Source organism: Camellia sinensis, chromosome 10 (genome assembly GCF_055761805.1).
Source record: "Camellia sinensis isolate YWXY chromosome 10, ASM5576180v1, whole genome shotgun sequence".
In the NCBI taxonomy this organism is placed as follows: Eukaryota; Viridiplantae; Streptophyta; class Magnoliopsida; order Ericales; family Theaceae; genus Camellia; species Camellia sinensis.
In genome coordinates, this window is record NC_138970.1 from 76,563,663 (window position 1) to 76,582,163 (window position 18,501).

The 18,501-nt window shown below is 36.5% G+C and overlaps 1 protein-coding gene across 1 annotated transcript; it reads left to right on the forward strand.

The window, feature by feature from the left end:
• Positions 1–12,259: 12,259 nt before the first annotated feature.
• Positions 12,260–15,455, forward strand: LOC114315997 (carbonic anhydrase Nec1). Its single transcript, XM_082891671.1, has 7 exons — positions 12,260–12,469; positions 12,585–12,802; positions 12,979–13,088; positions 13,194–13,308; positions 14,253–14,417; positions 14,538–14,591; positions 15,172–15,455. Exons 1-7 carry the CDS (start codon positions 12,376–12,378, stop codon positions 15,241–15,243), a joined length of 828 nt encoding a protein of 275 aa, XP_082747797.1. The 5' UTR covers positions 12,260–12,375; the 3' UTR covers positions 15,244–15,455.
• Positions 15,456–18,501: the final 3,046 nt, after the last annotated feature.

Below are 18,501 nucleotides of genomic sequence, written 5' to 3' on the forward strand. Positions count from 1 at the left end.
TGGTGATGAGTTTGAGTCAATTTGGAACATGCATGTGAGTAATTCATGGAATTGAGCTTCATAATGTTGTGAATTGGTATTTGTATCATGTTAGTACATGTATATGCGAAGTTTGAGCTGAAATTATGTGTTTAGAGCCTTTGAATACTAAGTTGAAGCTCAAGAACATATTCTGGAAAACCCAGAAAATTTGATATCCGCTCGAGCGGGGAAACCGCCGCTCGAGTGTGAATTTCGTGCTCCTAGTATTTTTGCAGACTTGGATGTCTGCTCGAGCGGGGAGCTATGTAGACAGACCTTCAGCTCGAGCGCCAGACTTCACGCTCGAGCGTAATTTTGATGCATCCAGCACTTTTGCAGACCTTATGGGTCCGCTCGAGTAGGGAAGTCCACCCTCGAGCGGGGACCCTGTTTTCTGAAATTTTGAAAAGGCATTCTGAGTTTCGTTTTCCGTCCTCTTTCACTTCTAAGTACTCTTAGGCATACATTGAGCATTATAATTGAGTTAAAGAGATAAGAATGAAGCCTAAAGAGGAAAATGTGAATTTGGAACAGATTAAATTGTTTGTGACCCTTTTGTGTTCATGGAATGTGTAAGGTCGAGCTTTAGGGCAAACCAACCAACCGATCACTGTGAGTAATATCTTAACAAAGATATCTGAAATATGTTGTTGTCCAAATTACTTACTTCTATGTAAGTTTTATAAGTTCGTTGATTCGATTGGTGGACAATGTTACTATGCTAAATGAATGGGCCAGAGGCCAGTTTGATCTGAATGATAGAGTGAATGGGCCAGAGGCCGTTTTGACAAGAATGAATGGATGGGCGAGAGGCCGTTTTGACATGAATGAATGGGCCAGAGGCCGTTTTGACATGAATGAATGGCCCAAAGGCCGTTTTGATACGAATAAATGAATGGGCCAGAGGCCGTTTTGACATGAATAAATGAATGGGCCAAAGGCCAGTTTGATACGAATAAATGAATGGTCCAAAGGCCAGTTTGACATAAATGAAAATACGAACTGGGCCCAAGGCCGTTTGAAGCATGTTGTTCTACATACCGTTTGTATAACTCCTTTATTTGATATTATTCACTAGGCCTTCGCTCACGCTCATTCATGTGTTTGTAGGTGAGCCAAGAGGAGTCCAAACCCAGCCCTAGTGAAGTCTGTGGGGAACAACAAAGGTTTTGAAGAGTCAGCCCTTGCGTCTCATGCACGAGACCCGTCTTCGCCTTTTTGTCATTCTATTTTATTTTGTCATATGGGCGAAGTCTTTGAATATGTTGTATATAGTTTTCTTGGGTTGACTTAGACTTATATGATCATGTATGTACAGAACCTTGTGTAGTACATATTTTGTCGTGAGTTATTAATATGCATATGTATAGTTTGTTACGATGTGCATGTAAGCACAGCTCTATGGATAAAGTTTTAAACTGCTTTCGTTTAGGCCCCCCATTAACTCTGTTAACATACATTTGGTCTGGTTTGAGGCCGTAGGTAATCTCATGATTACTGGCTGGTTATATCCTCAACCCATGGGGGCGGGTTTGGGGTTGTGACAGAGTGGTATCAGAGCACGAGTTAATAACTCACACACTTGTCCAAAAAAGTAATAAGCGTCTAGAAAAGATCTAGGATGCATTCATGTGATAAGTATGAATTTGGAAGCATCGAGAATATGCCTAACCGTTTTGATATGAACGATTATGTGCTATAAGTTTGTGAATTGCTTGCATTGCAATTGTTTGAATATGTGTGCTTTCTAATATATGCATACCTGTGAATCTTTTGTACAAAGAATAATGTAAGTTTAATCAGATGGTGAGAACAAGAGGTGATGAGATAGAGGAGTCTTCTACTGCCAGAATAGATAGAATGGAAAGGTTGATTCAGGAAATAGCAGAGACATTGAGACAACAACAAGAGTGGCAATAACCACACCCTCCACCTCCACCTCCACCTCCGACACCTCATGTGCCAGATAATCAGAATGACGATCGGATAATAGCATTCACCAAAGAATTTAAGAAAATGAAACCACCATAGTTCCACGGGGGATTGGATCCATTGAAAGCCGAAGCATGGGTCCTTGGCATCGAAAAACTATTTGAAGTGTTCCCGTGCTCGGAGACACAGAAAGTGCTTCTAGCCACCTTTATGCTAGAAGATGAGGCAAGAAGATGGTGGATTTTAATGCGTGAAAATCATAAGGATGTTGACTGGGCGAAATTTTTGGAAATCTTCTATGATAAGTACTTCCCACAATGCGTTCGGGACAGGAAGGTGTCAGAGTTCATGGAACTTAGGCAAGACAGTATGACTGTAGCCGAGTATGAGGCCAAATTCACTGAATTGGTCAGGTTTGCACCACATGTGATTGACACTGATTATAAGAAAGCGAGGCATTTTTAAGGTGGGCTTCGAAGCGACATTTTAGAAAGGGTGAATGTCTTGAAGCTAGAAACCTACATCGGAGTGCTAGACCGGGCCATAATATCAGAAGCTAATATAGCTAGACAAACTAAACCAACAACTGACTGGAAAGGCAATAAAAGGCAAGGTTTCTTCTTAAAGAAGAAGTTTTTGAAAAAGCAAAACACAAGCTCCTCAAATACCTCAAGTTCTTCCCAAGACACAGCTCCTATGTGCAATATTTGTAGCAGAAAGCACCGTGGAGTTTGTTACCGTGTGTCAGGAGCATGTTTCAAATGTGGAAAACAAGGGCATATGGCCTGAGATTGTAATCAGAATGGTGGAAAGCTAGCTGCTAGCTCAACTGCATCGATCCCGAAGCCGGGAAATACTTTGAAGTCTGCTACCACTGGGGATACCGTGAGACAGGGGACAGTTTTAGCGCTTGTTCCGGGCGATACACGGAATGCCAACGCAGTTGTCTCAGGTACCATTTCTATATGTAATCAAGATGCATTTGTGTTAATTGACTCTGGGTCAACACACTCATTTGTAACATGTGGATTTGCATCTAGACTGAATAGACCTTTAGAATTACTGTCATATCTGCTATGTGTGTCTGCTCCATCTGGGGAATCTGTATTGTGTGAATCTATATACCGGTTTTGTGATATGCATGTTGAGGATGCTATCCTATATGTAGATTTGTTACCCTTGAACTTTAGGCATTTTGATGTAATTTTGGGCATGGATTGGTTGACCAAATATTGTGCCACCATTGATTGTGTGACAAAACGGGTTGTGTTTAAACCACCAGAACATAAGGAAATTGTGTTTGTGGGTAATGGGGTAGTGCCCCCACCTTATTTGATATCTGCAATGAAAGCATATAAACTGATCAGGAAAGGGTTCCAGGGTTATTTGTGCTATGTGTTGTCTGAACAATCTGTGAATGTTGAATTGAATGATATCCCTATTGTTAGAGAATTTCCAGATGTGTTTCCAAATGAATTACCAGGGGAATTGGTAGATAAGGAGATAGAGTTTACTATTGAAACTGTGCCAGGCACCCAGCCCATTTCTAAAACTCCCTACAGAATGGCTACTGCCGAAATGAAAGAATAGAAAGAACAATTGCAAGACCTGCTTGACAAGGGGTTTATTCGACCTAGCACTTCGCCTTGGGGTGCACCAGTATTATTTGTGAAAAAGAATGATGGAACCCTACGCCTGTGTATCGATTATCGGGAATTAAACAAGGTAACAATAAAGAACAAATATCCCTTACCCATATTGATGACTTATTTCACCAGTTGCAGAGATCATAGGTGTTTTCTAAGATTGATTTGAGGTCTGTGTATCATCAGTTGAAAGTCAAGGCAGAAGATGTTGAGAAAACCGCATTCAGAACGAGGTATGGACATTTTGAGTTTCTTGTTATGCCATTTGGAGTGACTAATGCTCCGGCAGCATTTATGGACTTAATGAACCGAATTTTTAAAACCTACCTTGACGAATTCGTTATGGTTTTTATTGATGACATTCTGATATATTCTAAAGGTAGACTTGAACATGAACATCATTTGAGAACTGTCCTACAAATACTTCGAGAAAGGAAATTATTTGCTAAGCTAAAGAAATGTGAGTTTTGGTTGGATGAAGTTGTTTTCTTAGGGCATGTTATCAATAAAGAAGGGATTTCAGTGGACCCACAGAAAATAGAAGCAATTTTGAATTGGCCCACACCGACGAATGTAACAGAGGTCCGCAGTTTCATGGGCTTGGCCGGGTACTACAGGAGATTTGTGAAGGACTTTTTGAAATTAGCTGTGCCTCTTACCCAATTGACACGAAAAAGGCAACCGTTTGAATGGAACGACGAAAGAGAAGCTGCCTTTCATGAATTGAAAACAAGATTGACAACTGCACCAATTTTGACACTACCTTCAGGTACGGAGAATTTTGTAATTTTCAGTGATGCGTTTTATAAAGGTTTGGGTTGTGTGTTAATGTAGAACGGAAAGGTTATTGCTTATGCCTCCCGATAGTTGAGGCCACGCGAGAAGAATTATCCAACACATGACCTAGAATTGGCCGCAGTTGTTTTTGCTTTGAAAATCTGGCGGCATTATCTGTATGGAGCAAAGTGTGAAGTCTACACGGATCACAAAAGTCTGAAATACTTCTTCACGCAGAAGAAGTTGAATATGCGACAGAGGAGATGGCTGGAACTGATAAAGGATTATGATTTAGAGATTCAGTATCACCCCGGGAAAGCTAACACAGTTACTGATGCTTTGAGCAGAAAATCAACGGGGAGTATGGCTTGTTTGCTTACTGAACAACAAGAGATCTTGCAAGATTTTGAGAAGTCTGAAATTGAAGTAGTAATGTGTGAACATGGTGGATTGATAGCCGCTTTTGCAGCTGAGCCGGCAATCATTGATGAAATCAAACATAAACAGAAAGAGGATGAATTCCTCAAGAAGGTGATAAATGAATTTGAGACAAGTTCGAAAGCAGAGTTTGGCATTGTAAATGAAGGGTTGAGATTTCGAAACCGAATGTGTGTCCCAGACATTCCGAAACTAAAGAAGAGGGTTTTAGATGAAGCCCACAAATCAGCGTTTGCTATGCATCCGGATAATAATAAAATGTATCGGGATTTGAAACAAACCTATTGGTGGCCTAAAATGAAGAAAGAGATTGCAGAATATGTGTCCAAGTGTCTTCAATGTCAGCAAGTTAAGGCTGAACATCAGAAACCAGGCGGTCTACTTCAATCTCTCCTTATTCCTGAATGGAAGTGGGAGCATGTGACTATGGATTTCGTTGTTGGCTTACCTCGGACTTCTCGAGGTATGGATTCTATTTGGGTTGTAGTTGATAGACTGACTAAATCTGCACATTTTCTGCCAGTTAGAACTACGTTTAATGCTTATAGACTGGCTACCATTTATGTTGATGGGATTGTTCGTTTACATGGAGTTCCGGTATCTATTGTGTCGGATAGAGATCCGAAATTTGTGTATAGATTGTGGAAAAGTTTGCAGGAAGCCATGGAAACAAAACTAAGGTTCAGTATTGCATTCCACCCACAGACAGATGGACAATCAGAGCGAACAATACAGACTTTGAAAGATATGCTTCGGATATGTGCTTTGGATTTTCAGGGGAGTTGGGAAGACTATTTGCCACTTGCGGAATTTGCTTATAATAACAGCTTCCACTCCAGCATCGGTATGGCACCATACGAGGCTTTGTATGGTAGAAGGTGTAGATCACCAAATTGTTGGACAGAGGTCGGGGATAAAGCTTTACTTGGGCCTGAAATTGTGCAAGATACTTTTGAGAAAATCAAAACTATTCGGCAAAGGCTCAAAACAGCTCAGGACGAACAAAAGAACTATGCAGACGTTCGAAGAAGACCTCTTGAGTATGAGGTTGGTGACCACATGTTTATCCGTGTGTCCCCAATGAAAGGCCAAGTCAGGTTTGGAAAGAAGGGCAAGTTGTCGCCCCATTACATTGGGCCGTTTCAAATTCTGGAAAGGCTTGGTCCAGTTACTTATAGAGTTGCTTTGCCACCAGAATTCGAACAAATCCATAATGTGTTTCACGTGTCGATGTTGAGGGGTTACCTCTGAGACCCGTTTCATGTGATTGATTATCACTGGGTAGCTATTGATGAAAATATGGAATACGCTGAATGGGCGGAACGAATCGTTGACCGACAAGTGAAACAACTGAGAAGCAAGTCCATCCCAATGGTGAAAGTGGAATGGAAAGAACACTATGGGACGAATGCCACGTGGGAAAAGAAGGATGAAATGCGACTGCACTATCCACATTTGTTTCCCGACGAAGGTAAATTAAGTTTGGAGGACCAAACTTCCTAAAGGGGGCAAGATTGTAATATCCTTGTTCTGTAGTATGCTAATTGGTCCCTAACATGAATATGATTATGTGTTTGACATGATTTTGTGTGTTATTATGTGAAAATATGTGGTTTTGAATTTCTATCTATTCACCGTAGGAATATCTGTTTGATTGTTTGCTTTGGAAATTAAATTGAAGGTCCTATCGGCCACCGAAACAGAAATTGGTCGCGCCATTGTGATTGGCATAATTTTTAGAGCCTACAGTGAAATTTAATTAGAAATTGATTCATATCAGATTAAGTAGATTAATATAATGACTTAGTGCTCAAATATGTAATGTTGATAATTATAATTGAGGGAAATTGTATATAGTGGGGCACTAAGCACCCAACCCCTCTCTTTATGTTCATTTGGCTGATTTTAACTCAAGAAAAGAGAGAGAGGGCCGGCTAAAGAGAGAGAGAAAGGGAACAATTGAAGATTTGCTCAAGAAGCTTGAATAATTTGAAGACCAACTCAAGATTTAACCATAGTTTGGGAGGATTAATGCTCCTTGGTGAGTAATCCATGAGTTCTAGTTGTAAATTTGCAAATTCAAGGTTGAATGATGATAAAGGTCATGAATTGAGTTGTTTTTGTTGAATTTGAAGTCAATAGGTGCATGCATGTAGAAATGGTTATGAATTTCCATGTTTGGGCATAAAGTATGTAATCCGTGTTGATTTTTGATTGAGGTCCATGTATTTGATCATCTCCTCACCAATTAAGTTGAGGATAATGAGTATCTCCCACATGCATGGGCAAATCATGGAGGTATGAGTCTTGCATGTTTGAAATTAGTGTGTTGGTGATGAGTTTGAGTCAATTTGGAACATGCATGTGAGTAATTCATGGAATTGAGCTTCATAATGTTGTGAATTAGTGTTTGTATCATGTTAGTACATGTATATGTGAAGTTTGAGCTGAAATTATGTGTTTAGAGCCTTTGAAAACCAAGTTGAAGCTCAAGAACATGTTCTGGAAAACCCAGAAAATTTGATGTCCGCTCGAGCGGGGAAACCGCCGCTCGAGTGTGAATTTCGTGCTCCTAGTATTTTTGCAGACTTAGATGTCTGCTCGAGCGGGGAAGTTCACGCTCGAGCAGGGAGCTATGTAGACGGACCTTCAGCTCGAGCGCCAGACTTCACGCTCGAGCGTAATTTTGATGCATCCAGCACTTTTGCAGACCTCATGGGTCCGCTCAAGCGGGGAAGTCCATGCTCGAGCGGGGACTCTATTTTCTGAAATTTTGAAAAGGCATTCTGAGTTTCATTTTCCGTCCTCTTTCACTTTTAAGTACTCTTAGGCATGCATTGAGCATTGTAATTGAGTTAAAGAGATAAGAATGAAGCCTAAAGAGGAAAATGTGAGTTTGGAACGGATTGAATTGTTTGTAACCCTTTTGTGTTCATGGAATGTGTAGGGTCGAGCTCCAGGGCAAACCAACCAACCGATCACTGTGAGTAATACTTAACAAAGATATCTGAAATATGTTGTTGTCCAAATTACTTACTTCTATGTAAGCTTTATAAGTTCGTTGATTCGATTTGTGGACAATGTTACTATGCCAAATGAATGGGCTAGAGGCCAGTTTGATCTAAAGAATAGAGTGAATGGGTCAGAGGCCGTTTTGACAAGAATGAATGGATGGGCCAGAGGCCGTTTTGACATGAATGAATGGGCCAGAGGCCGTTTTGACATGAATGAATGGGCCAAAGGCCGTTTTGACACGAATGAATGAATGGGCCAGAAGCCGTTTCGACATGAATAAAAAAATGGGCCAAAGGCCAGTTTGACATAAATGAAAATATGAACTAGGCCCAAGGCCGTTTGAAGCATGTTGTTCTACATACCGTTTGTATAACTCCTTTATTTCATATTATTCACTGGGCATTCGTTCACGATCATTCATGTGATTGTAGGTGAGCCAAGAGGAGTCCAAACCCAGCCCCAGTGAAGTCTATGAGGAACAACAAAGGTTTTGAAGAGTCGGCCCTTGCATCTCACGCACGAGACCCGTCTTCGCCTTTTTGTCATTCTGTTTTATTTTGTCATGTGGGCGAAGTCTTTGAATATATTGTATATAGTTTTCTTGGGTTGACTTAGACTTATATGATCCTGTATGTACAGAACCTTGTGTAGTACATATTTTGTTGTGAGTTATTAATATGTATATGTATGGTTTGTTACGATGTGCCATGTAAGCACAGTTCTATGGACAAAGTTTTAAACCGCTTTCGTTTGGCCCCCCATTAACTCTGTTAACATACATTTGGTCTGGTTTGAGGCCGTAGGTAATCTCCTGATTACTGGTCGGTTATGTCCTCAACCCACGGGGGCGGGTTTGGGGTCGTGACAGAATCAGAATATAGATCGAAACAGAGGTGATTTCTTTGGAAACGATGGAAGATTTAGGGAAAATCTCTTCGTTTGTTTCGATTTCCAAATCACAAATTGCCTCAGAATGGTTTCCAAATCGCCTCAGAATAGTTTCTAAATCAAAACAATTGAGAAGGAGCATGTGTGTCACGCGCTCAGGGGAGAGCTCGTGATATCTTCTTTGCTTCACGCGTGTGGTGTGACATTGAGGGTTAAAATTGAAAACTGAAATAGGGCAGGACTTGTTGGGTATTAATTTGTTTTCATGGGACCGGCTGGTAAGTCCCCTATTTATTTTTGTTGAGGGTGATCAAACTTTACTTTTTTAGGTCTGTAACCCTATTAATGGAACTCACTATTTGAGGGGTCCCTTTATTATTGTTGCTTATAGTAAGTTCATGGATGCATAATATCTACAACATTTATTCTTCTATTATTTAAAAATGTTAATTGAGATCTAGTAGTTATGTAAATATCTAAAATTTCAATATATCTAACAAATTGTTATGCTTCAAATGAAATTTGAATAATTTATTACTAGAATTAATTTCATTTTATGTATTATAAAAAATTAAATTATTCAAATTTAGCTTGTGATTATTTTGATTAAAAATCATATGAGATCCAGTCAATACCAATCTTAGTAACATTTTGACAACTTTTTTGATAAATAAGTTAAAAATCATTTTTTATCAATTTTATTTTATTTTTTTTAAAAAAAGGTAAGGACCCACTCAACTTTGCACTAATTTTTATAACAACTTTCCGAATAATATAAGACTGATAATTTTTTTTGTTATTTTAATTTTGATTTATTGTTATTTTATATTGAAAAATACAAAATGAAAAACAAAGTACGCCAAGGTACAACATTTTATTTTATTTGGTGAGGCATTTATACAACCAAATTGACCTTACCCTTCCAGGTCTTTAACCGTATTAATGGAATTCTAGCTGAGCGGTCCTTCATTTTTGTTGCTTGTAGCATAACAAAAAAGCTAGGGTTCAGAATTCACTCACAGTGAGTACTTGTGGTGGAGATTATATTGATAAATTATAAGATTTATGAGTGAAATGAATTTGAACAATTGATCCAAACCGTTCAATATGTAGAGTTTGTCGAGTATTTCATGCCTGCAAAAAATCACATTGATTGGATATCAGTAGCCACTTGATCGGAACACATTTTTGTTAACAATATATTTTTAAAATCATATTTGTCATTGACAAAAATATGTTTTGATCAAGGGACTACAAATATTCGATCAACATAATTTTTTTTCAGACATAAAGTACTCGAAGAACTTTACACATTGAACGGTTCAGATCATTGAAACGAGACCCTTAGTAAGTCCCACAAACCCAACAGTATGATTCAGTCCACACAGTGCACTGGAGAGAAGCCTCTCAATTCTTGATAAATTTTGAGTAAATAATTCTGGATTTATAGTCTTTTTGATAGCAAAGCAATCTATGGAAATTTATGTGGGAGTATGTAACCATCTGCTCTCAGTTAATTATGATTAATTGTTTTGACAATATTTTTGTTATGATGAAAAAAAAGTTTTTAGTTATACTTATATTGTGTTTAATTACATCTCTTATTTTAGTTGTAACTTATAAAGAATTTGAATATGACAGTTGCAATAATCAATCATACAAATGTCATAACCTGTACTATAACATGACCGTCTATGAGAATCAAGATCTTTTGTTCTTTTTTATACTCCTTTCTTTGTTCACTTACATTTTATTGGTTTATGCAATTGTCCATATTAGCAAATAGGGGTGTAAATTTGACCCAGCCGAGCCTATGTTGGGTTTCGCCGGCTTCAGCCAAAATTCGGGTCGGTCTAAGGGTCAGAAAATTAGGCCCAAGCCCGGGGGGTATTCGGTCCGGTAGATTGGACGGGCTTGAACAATTTTTTTGTTTTTTATTTTTATTTTTTCTATCAAAATTTTATTATTTTCTACTAAAAAATGCATTGGGCCTCGGGCGGGCTTTGAGTGAGTCTTAAGCAGGCTGGGCTTCAAAATTATGGCCTAGGCCTAGGCCCAGGGTCACGGGTTGGGCTTGGGCCCAGCCCATAAGCCGCAGACGGGCTTCGGGCCGCCTAGAGGCCACGAGCCATTTTTACACTCCTATCAGCAAAGATGGTATCACAAACTTATAAAATTTAAGGAGACAGAGAAAGATGCATAGAAGGGAGTAGATGATTTGGAATGCATTATATATATATATATATGTATAATATTTTTAATCTTAACAGGAGGAAGATTTTGGAAGGTTGCTATGAGTAAATTGCACTCTGTCCCTTTTATGTTTTAGCATTTTTTTAGTGTGGCCCTTCAAGTTTGTTTTTTCCTACTTTTGCCCATCATGTTTCAAATTATTCACAATTTACTTCTAAAACTTATTTTTGGTTCAAAATTAGACAAAAAAATATCATGTGAACTATCACATAATTTAAAAAATATATTATCATATTGGAGTTTGAGTTTGTGTAAAATGTGTTAATAAAATATTTTTATGCCATATGACTTTCAATCTATCATTTTTTATCTCATTTTGGACATAGGTTAAATTTTAGAGAAAATTGAGAAAAATTTGAAACATGAAGAATCAAAGTGAGAAAAAATAAACTTAAAAGACCAAAGTGAAAAAATGAATAAACATAAAGCGACAAAGTATAATTTACTCTTAAAAAATATGCAATAAGTATGATTTTAAAAATAAACTGTTATTTTTTTAAGATAATGTTATCCAATCTCATGAATTTGATATATTTTTTTTATATGAATAAAATACTCAAAAAAAAAATTAAAAGATAAAATGTTCGGATTATCAAGGTAGACTTTGAATAAATCTGCATCCCTTTAATTGGATCCTTCAATCCAATTTTTGAACTGGACGGAAGCTTCATCTAAGATTTTGGGTAAATAACAAATATACCTCTGAGGTTTAAAGTATAGGTTGTCTTCTGTGATTTGAAAAATTACAAACACCTCTTTATCGTAATTTTTTATTTAACAGAATTAATTAAAAAAATGAAATTTATAATTACTCTTCTATACAATAATAAAATTATCTAAATTAATTGAAACATATTTCTAACATCATTAAAAATTATTAATTTACTTCATAATTTATTAATAGAAGGACAATTTGTTATAAAATTAGAAATCTCAAAAGTGAAATATAATTTCCAGAATAAAAAAAAATAACTCATATTTTAATCAAATCAGGGTTGTATTCGTAATTTATCTAATTTTCCATCAATCTTGAATACTCGTTTACCTTTTTCATCAACTTTTACTTTTATTTTTGTTATTTTTTATGTTCAGCTTAGCTTACTCGTTTTCCTTTTCATACTATTCAAATAATAATTTTACATTAAAATAAATAAATAAATAACATTGTGGCCACACACTTTTATATATACATATTTCTATGTTCACACACTACATGTTGAATTCAAGAACCTTGGAGGAAACTCCCCTTTCCATCACCACATGATATAAATAAAGACCCTTATGTGCAGTATTATATATAAAGACATAAGAGAGGCCTCTGATCTTACAATCTCTTATCAAACAATCTGATCAATCTCTCACACCCTCTTTCACCTTCAATATACTTCACCCGTCAAATTCAAACATGAAGCAACAAAGCAACTCCATTTTCATTTTGGGATCCATTCTCATTTTGCTTCTTTTCTGGCAAACAACATCAGTCAAAGCTCAAGAAGTTGGTAATGGCCTACACACATATATGTGCTTGATTGTTTTCAATTCATTTGATTTTTGTTCCATACCAATAAGTATTGTTGGTTTTGATGTATTCAATGTGTGAATTGAATGGTGCAGAGGATGAGAAAGAGTTTGATTATGCCAAAGGAAGCGAAAAGGGTCCGGAGCGATGGGGAGAGATAAAGGAAGAATGGGCAGCTGGTAAGCATGGAGAAATGCAGTCTCCAATCGATATGGTGAATAGGAGGGTGAAAATAATCAGAAAATCAAGGGAGTTAGTGAGTAATTACAAGCCTTCCAATGCAACTGTCAAGAACAGAGGCCATGATATATCGGTGAGAAAGAAATTATAAACCCCCCACCCCAACCATAGTTTTAAATATGAGCCCTCCAATGCAATTGATCTTCATTTGTTGACAGAAGACATGAATTCATGTTTTTGTTACATGGGTTGTTGAAGTAACTAGCTACATTTTTATATTTATACTAAATTTCATGTCCATATATGTAGGTTCAATGGACAGTTGGTGAAGCTGGATCAATTAAGATCAATGGCACAGAGTACCTACTCCAACAAGGCCACTGGCACTCCCCTTCAAAGCACTCCATCAATGGCAGAAGGTCTCTCTCTCTCTCTCTCTCTCTCTCTCTCATAGTAGTATTTTAGTATGTATCAACAACTAGGGAAGGAAGGGTACAATTAATGTTTGTGAATAATAATAATAGGTATGCCATGGAACTGCACTTGGTACATGTAAGCCCACAAGAGAACGGAGAGGATAAGATTGCTGTTATTGGGGTCCTCTACAGGATTGGTCGGCCTGACTCTTTTCTATCTCAGGTAATCATCTTCATTATCAAACCTCACAAGCATGGGCAGAGCATGATGTCAAATGACAATCTTTTCTTCTTCTTTTTTTCCTTAAACTTTGACTACTTCGTCAAATTTCACACATTATATCAACTATGAAAATCTTGTAAGCTTGTCAGGAAGGGTAATGTTAAAAATACCAAATAATCAAATGTCTCAAATAGGTGTGAATCACAAAACACACAAACGTGAAACATTTAGTCATTTATTTGATAGAAAATTTAGAACTTTATAGCATTTTCCTTCAATAATGACATTCATTAAACCTTGTCCTTATTTTGGACTTAATTAATTTCTAGGTGACATTTTTTGGAAAAATTGGTTAGGTTTGGTCATGTTTCTTAAACGAGGAATAGATCCTTCTGTACATTGCCCACCCAGTTTGTCAAAGCAACCAACTATATTCATTGGTTGGACTTGGTCATGTTTCTTACACCACTTTACTTTGTATTGATTAATTTTTTTTATTTAAAAAATAGGACAAATTATATTGGTAGTCCTTGTATTTTGTTTCTTACGTCATTTTGGTCTCTATACTTTCAATTGATTCAATTTTGATCTTTAATTTTAGATTTTGTGTCAATTTGATAGAAAATTATCACTGAATTGGTTGAAATTAACTCACTGACTTGAGTAAATTTATAATTTTGCTCTTAAAAATATCATAAATATCACTTACGTGCATATTTTCCATAAAAAAAAATAAAAAAAAAATACTAAGAGTTGTAAGCAATTGAACCAAATCGAAATAAGTCATAAATTCAAAGTTAAAATCAAGCCATTTGAAATTATAGTGACTACCGTCATAATTTGCCCCAAACAATAATGTATAATTTAGATTCTAAGCCTTATATAATTTTGTTTCTTTTTTGTTTTTTTGGTTTCTAATGGGTTGTGTTAACTTTGATTTTCAGTTGATGAGGAATATATCAGATATGATTGATAAGAAGGAAGAGAGACACTCTGGGGTGATTGATCCAAGAGAAATTAAAATGGGTGGCAAAAGATATTACAGATACATGGGATCACTCACTGTTCCTCCTTGCACTGAAGGTGTTGTTTGGACCATTAATAAAAAGGTAAGGCTCCTCATTAACCGTTGAAGTTCCTAACTAGCCATAAGCTTTTACCTGGTCATTTTCTCTGTCAAAGCATGTACAATGACGTCTTTAACCAAAATTTCAATTATTTTGAATTAGGTGATGACTGTTTCAAGAGAACAAGTGAAGTTACTCAGAGAGGCTGTTCATGATGTAAGTAGTTACAACTATGTTACTTGTAATTTACACAATAGTCGCATCCTCTCTTTCTATTGTACAAGTTTTTGTGCTAGTAAACTCTTTTAAGAATTTTGTAAACGAATGTTCTAAACAAACTTAGTAGTAACATGTTTGAAATTGTTTTATATTTTTTTCACAATAGTATGTGCAATAAAAACGTACAATCATTTTAAATTTCATTAACAAAGGCTTTTTTGTTCACTCGTTAACTACACAATTTTTTCCCCAAAATATCTAATTAAACTTTGCAAATAATTACTTCATTACTGAAAAAAAAAAAAAAAAAAAACTATACATTTCAATAACATATTTTGAAAATATCTCAAAAATGAAGTATAGGTTATAGATTCAAATTTTGTGTAATGTGGAATACATTCAAAATAAATCGGATCCAAACATTTTATTTTCAAATTACTTCTTTGTTGATTTAATTTATGATATATAGATTGTAATAAGTAATTATTGCTTAAACTTGCTATCATTATGTTTCATATCAATAGTTCTAAATTAATGAAGGCATTGACATATATTTCATGATTGATTTCATTTGCAGTACGCAGAGGAAAATGCAAGACCACTACAACCACTCCACGATCGAGAGATCTACCTCTATAAGCGCCCATAGTTTCTAATAGGGAGCATAAATACAAAGAGTTATTAACACACATTATTGTTACCATCCACCTTTCATTTGTTATTATTACTTTTTATATTTTATTTCTAGCTGGAGGGCATGAATACATAGAACAAGATTAGCATGGACATTTTTGTTGTGAACTCTCTCCATGTATTATCATTCTTTCTCATTTTAATGAAAACATTTTGGAGCTTTATTTAGCCGTGTTATCCAACTTGTGCTATTAACCATATTTACATAATAGATTTAGTGGGCATTAACAAAAAATTAAGTTTAGATATGCCTTTGCATAACAAATCCAGTTTCAATAAGCCAAATCATATCATAATTTTTAGCTAATACTATACCAATCTGACAAAAGTCACTAATTCGGCCCCTATTTTGTGGCACTTACTAGTTAGTTTTTTGAAAAATGTTTGTTTGGCAACGTTTTAATTGATTAAGCTCTAGTCTTGTAACTAAAGAGATATGATAAAAAGAATTTATTTTTTATTTTTTTGTTTTTTTGTGAAAAATGCAATTCCTAGTCTAAACGTTAGCATTGCTTGTTCTAAAATATTGAATAGAAAAGAAAAAAAAAAAAGTATTAAACTTAGGCCGAGATCAACCATTTATTTTTAAAGAAATGAGTTTGGTTGAATTTTTGGACTAGGAACTAATTGCCCTTCAGTTATCTTAAAAATGTAGGGACCAATCGAGATAAAGATTACAACTCATCTAATGGCAGAGAAATGAAGGGCAGGAGGAAGCATATGTGACCATCTTATAATCACTTCAAAATACTCGATTTTGTAATGAGGATTTTTTTTAAAGATCCTTAATATTAAGATTTTATAAGATAAATGACATACAATACTTTCAAAGTAGTTAAGATTCTTTAATATTTTCATAGAGAAAATTCGACTCAGAGAAATTTTTTCCCAACTCAAAGAAATTTGCAATTTGCAAGCCAACTTGCAAGCAAGTTGCCATGGCCAAGTTGCCAAATTGTCCCCAAAACTGTGTATCAATAGGGGTTCAAGAAGGGAACAAATCATCAAGTGAGTTAGAAGCAAGAACAAGCAAGTAAAGAGCATGAAGCCTTCACCAAGAGTGTTAGAAAGAAAGTGAGGTAAGGTTTGGAGAGAGACAAAGCCTTATAATTTCTTTATTCAGTTTAGTGAAAATTTCACTGCCGTAGACTTAGGCGATATGCCGAACCACATAAATCTTTGTGTATTCTTTGTTTGGTTTCTTGTTTGTGTTTGTTTGTGGGCCTTGGGCACAACAAATTGATATCAAAGAACCCAGGTTGCGAAAAAATTGCTCCAAAGCTTTGTTTTTTAAATCTGTCATGAAACCAACTTTGTCCAACAAAACTTTTGAATACACCAATTAACAAACTCAATGCACAGTTAGCAGAAGAGTTCGAAATGAAGGATCTTGGAGAAGAAAAGAAAATTCTTGGTACGAAGATCAAGAGAGATTGGAAAAATGGTACAGTTTGTCTGACACAAAATTAGTATTTGAAAAAGGTATTAGATAAATTTGGCATAAATGGGAAAACAAAAGTTATGAGTACATCGTTGGCCCATTATTTCAAGCTTCGTGTTTCGATGTCTTAGAGCACAAAAAAAGAGCTCAAGCATATGGCTCAAATTCCATATGCCAATGCAGTTTGTGCATTGATGTATACTATGGTGTGTACAAGGACTGAAATCTCACATGCTGTTAGTATAGTGAATAAGTATATGCATGATCTACGAAAAGGTCACTGGCAAGCAGTGAAATGGATCCTAAGGTATATACATGGCACAATTGATTTGGGATTGAAGTTCTAGAGAGATTGCAGGCCCAGACAAAATCTGATTGGATATGTGGACTCAAATTATGCTAGTGACTTGGACAAATGCTGGTCGACAACAAGGTATTTGTTTACCTTGCTAAAGAACCTGTAAGTTAGAGGTCAATGCTTCAGCCAACAATGACTTTGTTTACTATAGAGGCAGAATACATGGCAATAACAGAAAACATTCAAAGAAGCTGTTTGGTTACATAGATTGGTTGAGGACTTGAAGATTGTACAGGAGCACGTGGAGGTTTATTGTGATAGCTAGAGTGTCATTTGTTTAGCAAAAAATCAAGTCCATCATTCCCGCATCAAGTATATTGATGTCCAATTCCACTTCGTCTGAGAAATAGTAAATGAATGGGTTGTTTTGCTTCAGAAGATTGGTGCTATAGATAATCCTGTAGACATGCTCACTAAGGTGGTATCCGGGATCAAGTTCAAACACTTCTTGGACTTCACCAATATCTCTCGACAGTAAGTACCTTAAGGTACAATGCAGTGGCCACTAAAGTTGAATGGAGAATTCTCACCAAGGTAGAGATTTGTCGAATAGAGTTAACTCAGTTGTTTAACACATTGAGTTAACTCAGTGAGTTGGTTCAGATTCTAGAAGAGCAAGTGGGCAAGTTGTATATTCTAGAAGCTTGCTAACTTCTTTGCATAGATTTTGGAGAGGCAACTTGCAAGCCAACTTGCAAGCAAGTTACCATGGCCAAGTTACCAAATTATCCCCAAAACTTTGTGCATAAATAGGGGTTTAAGGAGGGAACAAATCATCAAGTGAGTGAGAAGCAAGGGCCTTGGGCAAAACAGGAACAACGAAGGCGATGAACATGGAGGAAGAATTGAAATGCCATTGAGAGATCTCTACACTTAGACTACTGAAATCAAAATGATGTTCCCAAATCCTAGTCTGTTGGACCTCTTTGCTTGGCTGAGCTACCACAGGTCGAACTCGAACCTCTCTGGAAACCACCGTGGGTGCAATGGCTACACCAAAAGCTAGCTTAGGGATGCTTTGTTCTCTACATTGCATTTGGGTCTGAAGCCGAGATATCATCGGAACAGTTCAATGAGATCAAAACTAGGTTGGAAAAATCAAAAGTGAATTTTTTGTGGTTGGGAGGAGGAATGAATTAGAACTTGGTGATGGGTTCGAAGAGAAAGTAAAAAAGAGTGGAATGGTGGTGAGAGAGTGGGTGAACCAAAGAGAGCTACTAGAGCACGAGAGCGTTCAAGGGTTTCTAGTTCACTATGGTTGGAACTTAGTGTTTGAGAGTATATACGTGGAGGTTTCGATACTGAGGTGGCCAATGATGAAGGAGTAACACCTGAATACGAGGATGGTGGTGGAGGATATGAATGTGAAGTTGAGGGTGGAGACATGGAATGGGTCGATAAGAGAGTTTGTGAAG